The 15963-nt window shown below is 46.3% G+C and overlaps 1 protein-coding gene across 2 annotated transcripts in view; it reads right to left on the reverse strand.

Moving 5' to 3' along the window:
• PSTPIP1 (proline-serine-threonine phosphatase interacting protein 1) overlaps positions 1-13657 on the reverse strand; it is a 50526-nt gene extending 36869 nt beyond the window's left edge. Inside the window, exons 1-2 of one of the 2 annotated variants that reach the window (XM_041427741.1) lie at positions 13533-13657; positions 12260-12494 (exon numbers count right to left, since the gene is read on the reverse strand). In XM_041427741.1, the coding sequence (XP_041283675.1) occupies positions 12260-12292 (33 nt within the window). In that variant the 5' untranslated portion in view covers positions 12293-12494; positions 13533-13657. Of the gene's footprint in view, positions 1-12259; positions 12568-13532 lie in introns of those variants that run through there. The other variant, XM_041427740.1, reaches the window with a different exon arrangement.
• Positions 13658-15963: the final 2306 nt, after the last annotated feature.

Below are 15963 nucleotides of genomic sequence, written 5' to 3' on the forward strand. Positions count from 1 at the left end.
TAAAAAAGATTAGTTATTCCTTGTTGTCCAACAGGCCTATAATTACCAACAAGAAATGCTTGACAGAATTTCAGTGTTTTGAGCAGAGTTGTGTTGTCCTGAAATTCACCCCCTAACTCTGCACGTGTGCTCTGCTCTCTGCCTGGGGATTTTCTTCTTGTTTTCTTCTTGAAAATCCTTGATAAAGGAGGGGCAGCCTTTCCTCCCCTCTACCCAGTAAAAAAAAGCTGCTTCCCTCCAGTGCAATGAGCAGCACTGTTCTTTCAGAGACAAAATAAATGTGGAGGGGATTAGAGCACTGAAACCCTATAAACTACCCTATAAACTACCCTATGTGACAGGATAAACTACAACTTCTGTGCTGTAGTTTAAGCAGAACAGTTTTTCCTAGAACACTTGAAAGGAGGCATGGAACCCTGCAAGCAGAGATGATGACAGTGAGCATGCTGGGATACCCATTCTTCTTTCCACTTCTTTTTCCCTCTGAGGATTAACAATGCTGTTCCCTCCTCCCATCAGCATTTTCCTGTGAGATCTGTGCCTTGGGACTGCCCTGTCCCTCCTGGTACAGGTTTCTCCATGGGTAACCACCCAGGCAAATGCTGGGAGTTAATTGTGGGAGAGATTATTCAGGGCTGACTCTGAGCTGGTTCCTGCAGCCATCAGGGAGAGGCTCCGGGGAATTTGCTTTGGTGATGAAGTCTGCAAGGGAAGACTAGCAGTGTCAGCTCCCTGCCCAGAGGGTAGGAAGTACCCGGATTGCTGGGGGGTGACAATTTCTTCTTACCTTCTGGTGGCACCAAGCTGAGTGACCTTGTGCCTTTAACTCCCTAAGGATCAGCCTTATTCCAGAACATATTCCTCTGAGCCTTGTGGTGCTGGGTGCTCAGATGGAACTGCAAGGCTTTTTTAAGTACAAGAGTTTACATTTTGAAGTAAAAAGGCTACTATTGTAATAATATCAAGGAAGAAAGACTAAAATGCTGTGCTCGTTTCTGAAGCAGCTTTCAGTAAATAGCTTTTCCAATGGACTGAACTGAAGCAAAATGATCCAAACTCATGTACAAAGCACTCATGGCACACCCTGCACGTCCAGGTGGTGATGGTCTGAAGCAAACCCATCCAAAGTCATGTACAAAGCACTCATGGCACACCCTGCATGTCCAGCTGGTGATGGTCACAGTGATGTGAGCTCATCAGCCATTGTGGCTGTGGTGAGGCAACTCTGGGCTTTTCTGCTGTGGCTGCTCTCCTGGAAGCATTTCTAGCCATGCTGGCTCCTGGCTTCCCCATCCAGGGCTTTGTTTAGAGGTGCTTTACATAGCACAACTCAGAGCTCTCCCTGCTCCTGCAGGATTAGCCGGCTTGGCAGCACCTTAGCATCTCCCCCAGGGCAGCCTCTGCTGCTGAGGCTGTGTGTCCTGTTTGGGGAGCGCCAGAGCTCCACCTGGGCTTGCTGCAGGGCTCTGGGAGCTGCAGCTGTGCCTCTCAGCAGGAAAGGTCTCATCCCAGCATCTCCAGCTGCAGCACCTGCTCACCTGCTTTCTGAAAGGAGCCGGGTCCAGGAGGTAACAGGGACAGTAACCCCAGGGTACAGCTGGGCAGTGGCACCACCCTGATGGGCAGGAGGGGCTGGAAAATGAAAATCTCTACAGCAGACACTGGGTGCACTGCTCAGTACCCAGCAGGACAGTGCTGAGCTGTTCTGGTGCTAAACACAGCATCAGAATCCACACACAGTGCCTGCTCTGCCTCTCAGGGGGCCTGGCACGAGCAATGACAGCCATAGCAGAGCTCGCAGGGGCTCCTTCAGCCTAATCCGCCCTCACTTAGGAATTATTTGAAATGTATTATCTGCTAACATTTAAAACAATCTTTTAACACGCCCCCCCCCCCCTTTTGCTTAAGTTTGAAAGTATTTAGCTATCAAAGTTCATTCTTCATCTTGGTTCCTAATGATATTTTTCAAAAGCTTGTATCAGAAGTGTTCTCACATGGTTGTGGACTGAAAATGCCAAATGCTGCTACCTGATTCAAATAAACTATTAATACAGATTTTCAAAGAGAAAAATAATTGATACTGAATATGTTATGAGTATTTTTGGAATTTTTCTCTAAATCAAACTGTATTTGTATTCATATCTAGCTTAGTTTAGGTAAACTTATAACAGTTTTAGTGAAATAAAAACTTAAGATCCACTTTTTCAGAGTTAAAAAGGAAATAACTACTGGTGTGAGGAGGAAGTTTAGAGAGATCAGGGCACAGTGAAGTTTTGAACAAACATCATTTTGACAATATCTTTTTCAACTGTCAGAAATAAATCCTTTCTATCCACAGTGGTATCATACATGATAGCTAAGTCCTGGACTGAAAGTTAGTTGTTCTGACTGAGTTAAATCAATTAATTGTATTCTTGCATCATACCACTGGCTACTGGCTCTGAGTGTTTCAAGTCTTGTTCCCTTGATCTGCCAGTCTCCTTGTCAAGAGCTCTGCCAAGGGCTTTGTATATGTAGAGGAGCAGCAAACAGACCTAACAGCCAAATATTACTTAGTAATTACTAAGTACATTGGACTGGATATTTCCTGTCATGGCATGGCTTTTCACTGTAATTCAATCACTTGCTTTATGTTTCATGGTTTTTCCCCTGGTACACTTTAAAATTTCCTAGTGTTTCTAGAAACATACTCCTGACAGATAGTGTTTTGGGTAGTTTACTGCTGTCTTTCTGCAGCATCCCACTCTCCTGGAATAAACAGGACAGCAGTGAGCACTCTGCTGTGTGTGTGCTGAAATCCCCTGTCCAGCTCTTATCTCAGGGGTGCCCTGCTGTGATGAGAGCTGCTTTGCTGCTGCTTCCTGCTGCACGGCTGCTGTCCCAGCTCTGCTCCACTGCAGGGGCACATGAAGGAGCCCTTTCCAAAACCAACCCCAGCTTTTCAGCCTGGCCCTCCTCTGCCTGGCCCTGGGAATGTGCCAGCAGCTGAAAAGGCAGCTCAGCAACCCCATTCTGAGCTGAGCACACACATGGGGGAAGGTCACCATGCCCAAAGCAGAGTGGTGTCACATCGGAAACCTCTGACCAAAATGTTCTCCCCTGACCAGTGCTGGGTGTGATATGAGACCTTTTACATACACGTTCATGTCATAACCAACTGCTTAGTGGGTTTAAAAGCATTTGCTGGTGCTTTATTGTGTAAGAGTTCCTTCTTCCCACTGGCTGAAATCAGTTGGAATGGATGGGAATGTGGTGGTTACTTGTGCTTTCCAAGACCGACTGCAGAATTTATATGAGCTTTAAAAAATCTATTTTTTTAAAGTATTGATTTTTTCCCCATATAAGCAGAAAAAGCAAGGAAGAGTAGGTGGATTGAAGCGGGCTGTACAAGATTTCTGTCACTTCTTGTAAATTCACTCTTTGTGTATCAAAAACATAAATGTTTGCTCAGGATATAGGTAGGGACATTTTGGTGATAATTCCACAAGTTGACTTGGGCATTTTCCACAAGGGCTTACTTTGCAGTTTTGCTGCAGCCCGTTACCTAAATCTGACATGCAGTACCTTGCATGGGAGCAAATGGTATTTATTGTCAGAAAACAGCATAGAGGTGAACCTTGAATGGGACCTTCAAAAATCACAAGGGAAAAATCACTGCCTCTGCAGCATTCCAATTGCTGGGCTGCTAGACTGCCTCTCCCACTGCCCCTAGAGTGAGATTCTCACCAGACTTCAAACCTGCAGCAGCCAGGATAGTCAAAGTGAAATTGGGATCCACAAATTATACAGTAGCAGTGCAAATGACACGGATCAGAACAGCAACTCCCCAGTGGTCTTTCGCTCCTGACCCTGAGGGTTTTCTCCGAGAAGGAAATGGCTGATTTAGAGTTCTGCTGACAGAGGAATTCACTCCTCAGCTTCCTGAGCCCGAGCCCTCTCACTGGCATCCTAGACTGCTCATATGTTATGTATTAGGCATTCTTACAGTCACAGCATATTGTTTGGCTCTCTTCATATTTTATCACCCCTGATTTGCACGGATCCAAAGTGATGACTGCACAAAGCCTGCCTCACTTCTGCAGGTGGTTTGCTGGCTGGCAGACTCATGGCACACAGGGAACAGCCTTGAGATAGGAAAGTCTCAATTCCAGCCTACTAAAAGGACTCTGCTTGTGCTTATTATCTCTGTTTTAGGTTGTCTTCTTAATAATTTGATTAAACATTATTCTGAGTGCAGTTCAGAGCCCCAGTGCTCCTGTGCTAGCAGAAGGAGAAAGGAGCCAGGAGACAGATATGCATCACAACAAAAAGCATGATGAAAAACTAGGAATCCATTCAGGAAATCCATATAGAACAAACTTCTGGAACACCTGTGACAGGGATTGTAAGAAATGGGACAGGAGGCAGCAGAATCCCTCACCAGATTTTAATGGGAGTTTGATGTGGCTACATGACACAGGTTTGAGGTGGCAGCATCCCTTTGTATTTTCTCCATATGACTTCAGACAACAGCTAAATCCATAAATTAAAGTGGCTTTTCCTTGGGAGCCAACAGAGAGGCCAGAAGTGAGGATTTGCACGTGTCTTTCAGAAGGCACAGCACTGTTGCCATGGTCCTTCTGAAGCAAGACAGATAAACATGTCAATGGAGAGATCAGATGTTCCTTCAGTCTCCTACTGAGTAACATTAGCTACACAAGAGAAACTGGAAGAAAAATGAGGAGAAATAGAATTTTACAAGTAGAGGATACTTCTGTTTTACACAAAATAATGGTCAGAGATTACTTTTGTTTCTATTCCTCTTTAGTTCATCCACTTCCAGTTTCCTTCTCTGTTATAAGAGGTCTCCTCTCCTTCTACAAGCACTGTGAGCTCAGTCCCAGGCCACGGTGAGTGAAATCTGAAACAGCCCTGACTTGCTCAAGCACAGAGACAACTGTCCACCAGGTCTTACAGAGCCACTGGAACCAGACCTGCTTAGTTAGTACATTAATTTATTTTAAAAAACTATGTGTCTTTTTCCTCCTTGAATTAAAATGCTTAGAATTGTTTCCTATCAGTTCTGAAAAAGGTACTTCATAAAAGTCACTGCTGAACCCATGCTCTCTTTGTTACAAGTGTCCCCTGGCACATGGGGAAGAGTAAAACTTCAGGAAATATTCCCAGATTGTTGCTGTAGAAGGGGAATGAATTAAAAATTGACTTCACTTCTTAGTAAAGATTATTTCAATATCTACATGTTACCAATTCCATTTCACAAGAGATCTTTGCCACCTAAATAATAATTTTCAACATATCCTATTACTCAATATGATGCAACATTCTTACACTGCATCAGTGTCTGATTGAGACACCCCCTGCCACAGCTGCCACACCACCCCCCATCTGCTGCCTGTCCAGGGAAGGGGAATTTCATCTGAACCTCTTTCTCCAGCTGTTTCATGTGGGGGTGAACCTCGTGGCCCAGGGAAGGCATGCCTGCACTCAGGCTGCAGGCAGTGGCTGTGGGCAAGGAAAGCTCCAGTTCCTGTTCCAGAGTGTGCCTTCCCCCTGCAGAGCTCCCAGAACTACAGAGGGCTTTTAGGAGCCTGTTCTCCTCCTCTCTGGTTAGCAAATGCACCTTAATTTTCCATCTCCAGAGAAAGCCTTTACCAGGTGTGAACTTTTTCATCAAAGCCCAGCTTTATCTTCCAAAACAGCACCCCTACTTCCAGTAAAACAGTGTTTTCCCACAAAAGATTCTGTCAGACCCCCATGTCCTAACCAAATGTTCATCCAGGCTCTTTCAATGGCAGGGCCCTCCTTTCCTTCTCCTGGTGCTCCTGGGGATTTCCATCCTGCTGAGCAGCAGCCCCAGGGTTGTTTGTCAGTCCTGACTTGTTAATAACCCTTCAGTAATTACAGCACCTACTCCGAGGAGCATCAAGTGATGAGACTCAGACCTCAGAGCTGCTGACCACCTATTTTCCTTTTTGTCTTTTCCCCCACCCTTTATTTTTTATTTTTCTTTCATATTAGGAATACATTAAGCCTGGACAAATTGAGAGCAGCACAAAATATCTTCTGGATTTGAAAAGCTCTTACATTAAAAGAAAAAAAGCTTGTGTTTATTTATGTATTTGCTCTGAATGGAACCACAGGAGTTGGTATCTCTAAGCTAGCCTGAGCTGGTACATTTTCACTTAATTCCCAAGACTGTTGCCTTTCATTTCAAGCGAAGATAAAGTTGCATGAGGAGCTATGGAACTTTTCAATTCCTCAGTCTTGTTCAGTGACATTTTTCCACCACTTTAAAGAAGTACTAAACTCTATGTACAGTAAGGAATAATTCTCTGGGGAACTGAAAAGCTATTGGGATCCAGATGCGTATTTTCAGTGTGGGTTTTTTCCTTCACTGTGACAGCCTGAGCAAACCTGAGTGATCTCCACACAGAGCTGTTCCCCCAGCCTTCACCTCATCCCAGCCTCAAATCCCCAAACTCTTACTGAACGACACAGCAAGCTTTGTACATTATTGAACTATGGCTGCTGAGAGAAGTTTTATTACAAAACCTAGATTAAACTGGAGATGAAACTAGTGTTTTCTGTGCCAAATGCCAGCTGGAATCTACCTTGCTGTGGCAAGGCAGGAAAATGAAATCAGAAGAAGGTCTCCTTGAGCTAAAGGAGCTGAAATATAACCAAGCAGCCTGACTTGCCTTCCATACAAGCATGCAATGAGTATTACTTTATTGAAATTCCAGGTGTTCCCCTGTGCCTAGGAAGCAGCCCAAGTTCAGTGTCTGCAGCCAGTGGCTGAAGAAGGAGAGGCAGCTCTGCTGCACTGCAGGAGTGTCAGGAGTGTCAGCCTGGAGGGAGGAAAGGGACAGGCATGAATCACCTGGTCCTGCCAGGAAAAAATCGATTGAAATGAGATTCCTGGGACACTCTGAGATTCACCCTGAGAACCCATGGTGGGAGGAGAGGCTGAGGGCTGGCACTGCTCAGCCTGCAGAAAAGTGCTCAGTGTGTTTAAATTCCTGTAGGAGGAGCAGGGGAGATGGAGCCAGGACTTTGCAGGGGCACTCAGTGACAGGGCAAGAGGCAAGGAGCACCTGTGGAAATTCAAGAAGTCCTGTTTAAGCCCAGGAAGGTTTTTGCTGAGAGGTGGTGAGACACAGTATCAGTTTCTCCACCTGTGGAGATACTCTGAGCTCCGTGCTGGGACTGGCGCTGGGTGAGGCTTGGCTGGAGATGTCCAGAGGCCCCTCTGAGCCTCAGCCATTCTGCCTCAGAAAATGCACCTCAGTGGGCTGCTCTAACAAGCCAGAGACATCCTCTGACCTTTGAGTGAGGCTCCATTTCAAGCTGGGTGTGACAAACACTCTTTAAGTGGTGTTGGTTAGACGTGGCCGTGTACATGTGGGCAAAGAGTCCATGACTCACCTACTCCATATTTAAAATACAGACTCATGGCACACTTAAAATTGGCAGAAATAAGAATCCTCCCCTTCCCTGAGCCCAAGTAAAACCAACCAACTTTTGCAGAGCAGGATGGATCAAAACAAACCAGATACAGTTGTGTAAAAATACTAACAAAGTCGTCACAGTGACTTAATTCATCAATCAACGAATTTTAGTATTCAAACCTCTCAGTTGCAACATGGTCATCAGAAAATTATAATAAACTGTATTTAACTGTCTAATTATTTCAGTCACTGACCCAAAATGAACTCTGTAAATCCATTCATCTAGTGTTAGTTCATTTGAGCTTCATTTCAGCTGTTGTGCTCTGCCCAGAAATGACTTGTGAAGCACCAGTGTTTCCATAGCCACAGTGACTGCTCAGGTTTTCTACTTGTAATTTCCTCTAGTTTCAATGACGGCTGTGATTGCTCCCCCTCCACCCTCCATGGGTGCTTCTCATTGCCCCAGGGAGCCAAGTGTCCTTCCCAGAGCAGCTGGAAAAATGGTGGAAGAAATTACATGTAAAAAACCAGTACAGCAGCCTCTTCTGTGGAGATAAAGTCGACCTCACAGCAAACACAGGCATCAGCTGGGCAATCAGTCCAACTTTTCCAAGCTGGTTCCCCCTTCATTCCCCATTTCTACACATCCTGCAGTGATGACTTGGCCTGGATGTGACCAGTGCTGTGGCCATGCCTCTGCTTCTGGGGCTCAGGGAGTGCAGGACCATGGCCATGCCTCTGCCTCTGGAGCTCAGGGAGTGCAGGACCATGGTCATGCCTCTGGAGCTCAGGGAGTGCAGGACCATGGCCATGCCTCTGGAGCTCAGGGAGTGCAGGACCATGGCCATGCCTCTGCCTCTGGAGCTCAGGGAGATGCAGGACATGCTGACAGAAGATTCCACCTGTGTGCTCTTGTGCAGGGAGATGATTTATCTTAACCTGCCTTGTGTCAGTAGGGTCAGATGCAATTGGTGCCATGCCATTTAAATCAAATTTGGTGGCACCCACTTGCAAAGCTGGGATGCCAGGCTGGAAGGTTTGCCAGCTTCATTCCTGTCTGCCCGAGCTCAGCCTCAGGGTGCTGGGCTGGCAGGAGCTTCCCCAGCTCCAGTTCCTCCCAACAAACCTGCCCAGTATCACTTCCTCCTCACATACCTGCTGCAAAACAATGGGCCCTGCAAAGCTCAACCTCTACAGGAAAACAGGGTAGCTCCTGGTATAAAAAAACTTCCTATATTGAGTAAAACAATTGATGCTGTATTTCTTCAGCATGTTGCCTAATAAGTTCAGGAAATAGCTTTACTGTGACTTTTATCACCACGGAGCTCTTGTTCCACAGTTAAGAGTCTCATCAGAAGCTAAATTATTTGTGAAGCTAATTACATCTTTTTTGGCGTCTATAACAGACCATTGTGTGAAAAAAGCTACAGTAGGAGTTGAGAGGCTCAATATACAAAGTCAACTTCACACTGAACCTGAGGTTGAACATAGCCTGAAATCAAAGCAACAGACATTAAGCATCTTTGTGACAGTCCCTGCTCCTGGAGCACTTCCATGACTCCCTCTGCTGCAGTGTCTGACCACAACCACGGGTCCACAGGCAGGGCTGTGAAAGGACCAGCCCACAGCAGGGCAGGGGAGCAAATCCTGCCAGCTCATGTTCAAGGCCTGCTTCATATTTGCTGGCCTGCATCACCCCCACACTTTTATATGTAAGCTGTGAGAATTCACAAGCTCCAAGCTCATCCCACAACTGAGAAGGAGCAAGCATTTCACACTTCAAGCACTTATTTTTAAGGAGCCCATGACATATTTTCAGAATTGACTTGGCTGCTTGAGTTTGATTCAAAGCTGTACGAGAGAATAGATTTGCTCCCACTCAACTCTGGGCACTTTGGAGCCTGCCCCAAAACCAACCAGCTCCTCCTCCTCTTTCCCTCATTCCCTGTTCCCAGGTGGGTATGGAAAGCCAGGAAGTGGTGCCAGTACCTTCCTACCTCTTGGCCAGAAATAGCTGCATTTCAGGGGCTGCAGCTGCAGTTTTGAGCAGCAGGTTGGAGGGAGACTAAATAGAAGGAAAAGGCAATGACAGAAATTGCAAAGGAAAAGCAACAATGAGTGCAAGAACAGAGAATGAGACTCAGAAAGACACTGTGACTGAGGGGGAAAGATTTTCTCAGATAGTGGTTTTTGTAACAAAAAAAAATTACTGTTGCTCTGCCTGTTAACACAACCCCATTAACATGGAACTCGGCTGGTGCCACATACACACTCCCCATTACCATGGACATTTCCCTACCTGTCTCATATGATGCTAGAGAAGACAGGTAACATCTGCCAGGCTTGTACAGCAGCCCAGCAGAATATTAATCCATCAGCAACTGCCCTGCAATGGCTATCAAACCCGATCTGAATTTCCATCTCACTAACATTTTCCAAAAAATATTATCAGAGGACAGAAAACTTTTTCTAAGAAGCACATTTTAGTGCAGACTTCGAGCAGCTGTCCCTTGAACCATTACAGAGAGTGTGGAGTATATAGAAATAAAAATGTAATTAAAAAAACCACGGGTTTTGCTCAGGCTATGCTACAAAAAAAATTACAAATTAACTAAGTGTGGAAGTTTTAGTATAGTACTATCACTGCTACATTTATTTGGAAGAGAGATAAAACTTAAACCTGTTATGAGGAACAAGTTGCATTTTCCTGGACGACAGCACACCCTGTTCTATGAACAAGAAGAACTTTGGGGAGGGATGAATGGTGCTCTTTCTCTGCTAGTTGGGACATCTCCTGCTTTTAGGGTTTCTTTACATATTTTACATTGAGGCAGGTCCTGCAGAAACGCCTGCTTATCCAAAAGTTCCCTGATGATGGAGTAGGGAGCTGTTGTTCAGGGACACCTCATCAGGGTGAAGCACAGAGAGGGGGTGCAGCAATCAGAGATCAGGGCTCTGTGTTGAGGCACCCACCACGGGGCAAACACTTTTTGGGTGTCAATCAGAAAAGCAGTTTCTGTTCAGTGTACAGACCAAATACAGGAAATAATTGCCTGCTGAAGCAAACCACATGAATACATTTTCCTCTCACAACAGATCCTTATGAATGCAAAAATATTTGCTGATCTTGTGATCTGGGGGGCATGCTGCACACTTGTGTTGTGCAATATCCTGTAAGTTTTCACTTTTAAAGACTTACTGCGTAGCTAAAGCTTCTGTGCTGCAATCAGATACATTCCTGCCCTCTCAATCAAGCTGGGCAATACATTTCCAGCCAAAAAATAAAGAAATCCAAAGATGCTTTCCTTTAAATAAGCTGTTAGCTTCAAAGCTAAGCAAGGATTTGAGTCATGGTAATGTGACTAAGCACAGGAGAGAAGTTTAGGGAAGAAGAGCCATGAAGAACCAGCCTGGCCAGATTGTCAGCTGGCATTAATCACCCTCACACTACTCCCAGAGCTTGATTGATTCTCCCTGAAGACCAAGGCATTGAAAAGTAACTATACCAAATATACCAGCTCTAAAAGTCAGGTGGCTTGTTTTCCAAGGAAGTTCAGCAATGCAAGGGCTGAAGCTCGCAGGGCAGCACTGGCCCACAGCTGTGTCCCACCCTGTGCAGTGCACTGTGCACTCAGTGGGTGCACAAATGAGGAGAATCTCACATAGGTGTGGTCATGCACAGTTAGTCCTAACATCAACACTGACTTTCGTATTTCCTCATTGTATTTTTATTCTTTTTAACTGTTCAAATCTAGTATTGCAGTGGGGGTGGGGAGGGCTTCCTGGAAGTGCTTGGAGGATGGTGGTTCACTGAAATGTGTTTTTGCCTCTGCCCTTCTGTTTTCTACCAAGAGAGGGTTTACCCTGAAGCGTGGGTGGAGAGAAAGAGAGCACAAGCAGAAAGAACAGCCAGGCAATGGCAGAAAAAATTCATACGGCTTCATGTCTTTCTTTAAGTCAGTCCTTGATGTGGATAAATGATTGCCCAGAAAAGAGGCAACCACATAACATCCTGTTTACTCGACTTTGCAACGACAGAATTTTGATTTTGGACTTTCTCCAATTGCAAGAGAGCCTCAGATTATCATAGTGAGAGAAATGACTAAGGTCCTTTTACCTTGTAACTGCAGGGAAAGAGCTTGAAAACAGGAGACCAAAAGGATTTTCAAACAAAAGTCAAATAACAAGTATGGAGCAGATCTTCTCATTTCAGTATTTGCTGTTTTTTTAGGTCAGCTTTGAGTTTGGGCTTAGCTGTGGAGTGTCACTGCTGATCCTTTCTAACCTGTGCTGCCTCACAGCTCCTGGGCTCTGCATGCCGGGGAATGCTCCTGGCAGCAGGGTGGGAGCCTGGAGGGAGCTGTGCGGGAGCATTTTGCTCACAGCTGCTGGCTCTGCTCTTCACTAAACAGGAGGGAATTTAGCCTATAATTAGCAACAGCTCACCTGCTCTGGGAGCCATTCTAGAGCTGAGGACACTCACTGCAAGCAGGTTCTTAGCACTGTGAGACAGACAAATCCATGTCCCTTTCAAAAGTGGTTTCTGGCCCTAGCACAGGAACTGGGAATGCCAGTGGTTTTATAGGGACTGGACAGATTCTTTACACTGCATCCTTCTGCCCAGGATCAAACACATTACTAAACACCATGTTTTTGGTTGGAGACAAATTTGGATTTTTACTAAACTAAATTGGGAACACAGAACAGCATTAAATTAGTTTTAAACTATATATAGAACCAAGCTGTGTTTTTAAAAAATTTAAAATACAGATACATTGAATATAGGAAACGCATAGTAAATGCTCACTTACCCAAAAAGCATCTTTAAACTGCAGCTGGGTCATTATTATTGCTCTGTGGAGGGGTAGGAATCCTTCAGCAAGTCTGTTGTGGGGTGAGAGCAGCAGCAGGAACAGCTCTGAGCCTTGTCACTGCACCCCAGCCCAAGCAGAGAGTGCAGCACATCCACAGACCTGTCCCTCCTGAAGTCAGGCTGGTGCCACTAGCATGGGGCTGTCCCAGGCAGCTCAGAGAAATGACCTGTGGCTGTGAGGGACAGAGGGCAAAAGAGCTGTGGCTCACACGCAGAGACAGGCAAGTGCTCAGCACCCGCACCCCAAACCTGTTTCTCTTCTGGTGAACAGTTAATATTGAAATGAGGAAGCAAGGAGATGTCAAATGGTGTCAGGCCGCTCCTTGCCATGGGTGCATGTGAGCGGACAGGAAAAAAATAGAGGGGGAAAAAAAGGCACTAAGTTCAGTGATATGATTTGATCGGCTGCAGGAAGAGAGAGGACAATTACAGTGCAAAAGAAACCAGCACAATACACAGAGACAAGCTATTCTCTAAAGATGTGGTTTTGCAAAGAAAAAGAAGCAAAAGAAACATAGGTGCCCCATTTCTGCAGCACCTTCTGGGGCTGGCAGAGGCCCATGCCCTTGCACACAAGAAGCTTAGCTCAAAGTTGCATTTTGCAGCTGGAAAGGCTTTTCAGGACTCAGGCTAAATTAAGAACCCTGAGAAGTGTGCAGGTGTCTGCACACATTTAGATACCTGGATGTCAATGTTGAGAACACTCCTGATTTGCATGCACTCACATAAACGTTCATATGAATATGCAAGATATGTGAAATTCAGAAGTAAAATCCAAAGTCTTGAAAAAGAAGAGAGCTAAGAGTTTGTTACTACCAGGACCTGAGCGAAGCCTCACAGACCAGTGAAGCAGCAGCACTCAGACCACACTCAGCACATTGCTGACACCAGGTATTTCAGGCAGCTCCCCAAATCAGCTCCTCCAGTTGTTATAACACAGCTGCAACTACCTGAGCACAGGGTAACGCTACTAAAGCTTCCCTGAAACCCTCTCCAAAGCACTTATCCTCTAGTGTCAGTAGAAGATTAGAAATTCCTCTAGGTGAGGTTGCTTCTGTTCACCTTCTTAGGATGTTTTAAGCATTCTTAAATACCTGTTTTTAAATACTCACTCGCATTTTTGGGGTGTAGGAAAAGAAAAGAAAAATAGTCCTGTGGTGGTTGCCCATGCAAAAGCTGTCTGTCCCCACCAAGAATACATCAGGACTTACTGATTTCCAACCGACTGACTGGCGCTGCTCTGGGCGCTGCTGTTTCCCTGCTGCCCCCAGCAGCAGCCCCGGGCAGATCATTCCGGAGTGAGGAAGTCTTGCAACTTCCCTGGGCTCCAGCAGGGCTCGGGCTCTGCTCAGAGCTCTGCGGGCTGCAGTTGCCCCTACTCACTCCTGTAGCTGGTGTTTAAAAGATTTTGCAAGGTTTCTTCCTGATGGTCTGAAGAAGACAGGGAATGTGCAGGGACTTTGTGAGGGAAAATGAGGTGCAAGTAGAGAGAGTCTGGAGGGTCAGAGGTGTAGCAGGAAGAAAGCATCATTGCATGAGAGTGGGAGGAGAAATGTGAGGATTCACTTGCAGACAGTGTTGAGGAGAAAGGAGTGAAGCTTTCTTCCAGAAGGGAAAATTCCTTGAAAAAATGTATTTTGAGGGCATGGGCACTGGTCATACTTGATCTGTATCCAAAAATAAAAGGATCTTTTTAGAGTGTTTTATCTCAGTCCTTCCAAACCCAAATGTTTCCTGTTGCTATTTCCAAGTTACAGCTGTGTTTTGAAACCATCTTTGCTGCTGTAGGGGTTCATAAAAATAAACTGAGCGTGTTTTAGCCCTCTAAAATGTTACACTACTTTCCTGTTATTTTTAGTTTGGCCTCCAACCACAAAGCCAATTATTTGACTGAACCTCACGCTGGGCTGTGCCGGCACCCATGCCACCCAAGAGCTCTGGTGCAGCACAGTCACCTCCCAGCAGCTCCCAGGGATGCTGGCTCCAACGCCATCAGCACGGGCAGTTCACTGTGCCGTGGTGAGCTCCTCGGAACAGCCCTGAGCAGGTCTCCAGTCCATGTACTTTGAGGAGTTGTCAGAGTAGCTGGTGTGAGTCCCAGCCCCGGCTGTGATGAAGCAGATTTGGGTTGATTTGGGTCCCTGCCCCAGGTCCTGGTGGCGCTGGGTTATGTCCATGGGGCGCTGCGCCGTGCAGGGGTAGCCAGGCTTTGCAGGGCTTTACAAGGGGGACACAATTCCGTATCCCCTCTGCTCTAAGCAGGAACAGGACACCAAGGCTGTGGTGCTAACAGCTGGCCCGAAGGCCTCACAGTTACACATAACCCCAGCGCCATAACCGAAAGGTAACCAATGACCTCAGCTGTGTAACCGGAGCGGACACGAGCAGCCATTGGCTGGCTGGCCGGGTGGCCGCGGGTTCAGCCAATCAGGACGAAGCGCGCAGACCGTCAGCGCCATGTAAGAGAACCGCGCTCCAGCCGAGCTGGCTGCCGAGCGCCAGCCTTGGGGAGTTCCAAGCAACTGTTCCTGGTTCCAGCACTAACGGGATTTCAGCCTGACTGGACAGGCTCACTCGGGAATCCAGCAGTGTCAACAAGGAGCCTTAAGTGGAACTCTTGCCTGACAGCCACTGCCTCTCCTTCCACCTCTGCTCTTAGAGGTTAAAAATCAGGTGTTCTGTTTCATAGTGCCAAGAACACACTTCCTGAGGGTTTTCCCCCCAGTAATTAAATTGGTTGGCAGCAGAATGTACCATTTTCATTCTGTAGTAAAAAGTCAGGGTAAGTCTGATTTTTTAAGAAAAAATCAGTTTTAATTTTCGACTATATACTACTTTGAGCAAAACTTTTTATCAGGGATTTGGGTGGCAGATTTGGATTTGACAGTAGGTAAAATATGAAAATAGCATCTACAAACATTTTTGTGCTCATCCAGGATGCCAAGCAAGACATTCTTCAGAGGAAATGTTTCTGACTTTTACTATACATAGCAAGAGGATGAGGGAGTCCATGAAAAGCTTTAAGGCAGAAGACAATTGTCAGAATTCCTCAGGTGTATTGTGGTCCCTTGGAATGGTGCTTTGGGAAATGCCAATGGAGACTGGAAGGCACTGGTGCAGTCCTTCCCAGCCCCCTGAACCTTACATCTGACATACGGCTTCCAAACAACAGCTGCAGTGCAGCCATGTCCAAACTCCAACAGCCCAGCTCCTGGTGTCCATCTGGGCCCCACAGCCTGGGGACAGCAAAGGCAAGGAAACCACTGCCAGAGGAGAACCATGGCTGAAATAGACACAATTCAGCTGCTGTGCTCTGATTCCATACGAATGAGCTCTGAATTTCCACGTAGGCAATGGCAGGGGCTTGCAAATGATCCCATATCATACCCATTCAAAATGTTGAAATCACCTTGCCCTCTGCGAGGAGCCAGTCTGTGTTCCCATGGAAACTGAAACTGCAGCCTCGGAACACCTGGCTTGGTTTGTTCCAGCTGCTCTGGGCCATCGTGGCTGTGGCTGGAGGCTGCTCCAGCACAGCCCACACCCCACCCCAGGCTCTGTTTGGCCCTGAAACTGAACTCCCTCTGCTCCTGTTAGAGGGAACTGCTGCAACAGCCTTCCAAAAGCAGTCTCGCAGTGCAA

The sequence above is a fragment of the Onychostruthus taczanowskii genome, unplaced genomic scaffold (genome assembly GCF_017590055.1).
Source record: "Onychostruthus taczanowskii isolate IOZ18803 unplaced genomic scaffold, ASM1759005v1 scaffold118, whole genome shotgun sequence".
NCBI classification, from domain to species: domain Eukaryota; kingdom Metazoa; phylum Chordata; class Aves; order Passeriformes; family Passeridae; genus Onychostruthus; species Onychostruthus taczanowskii.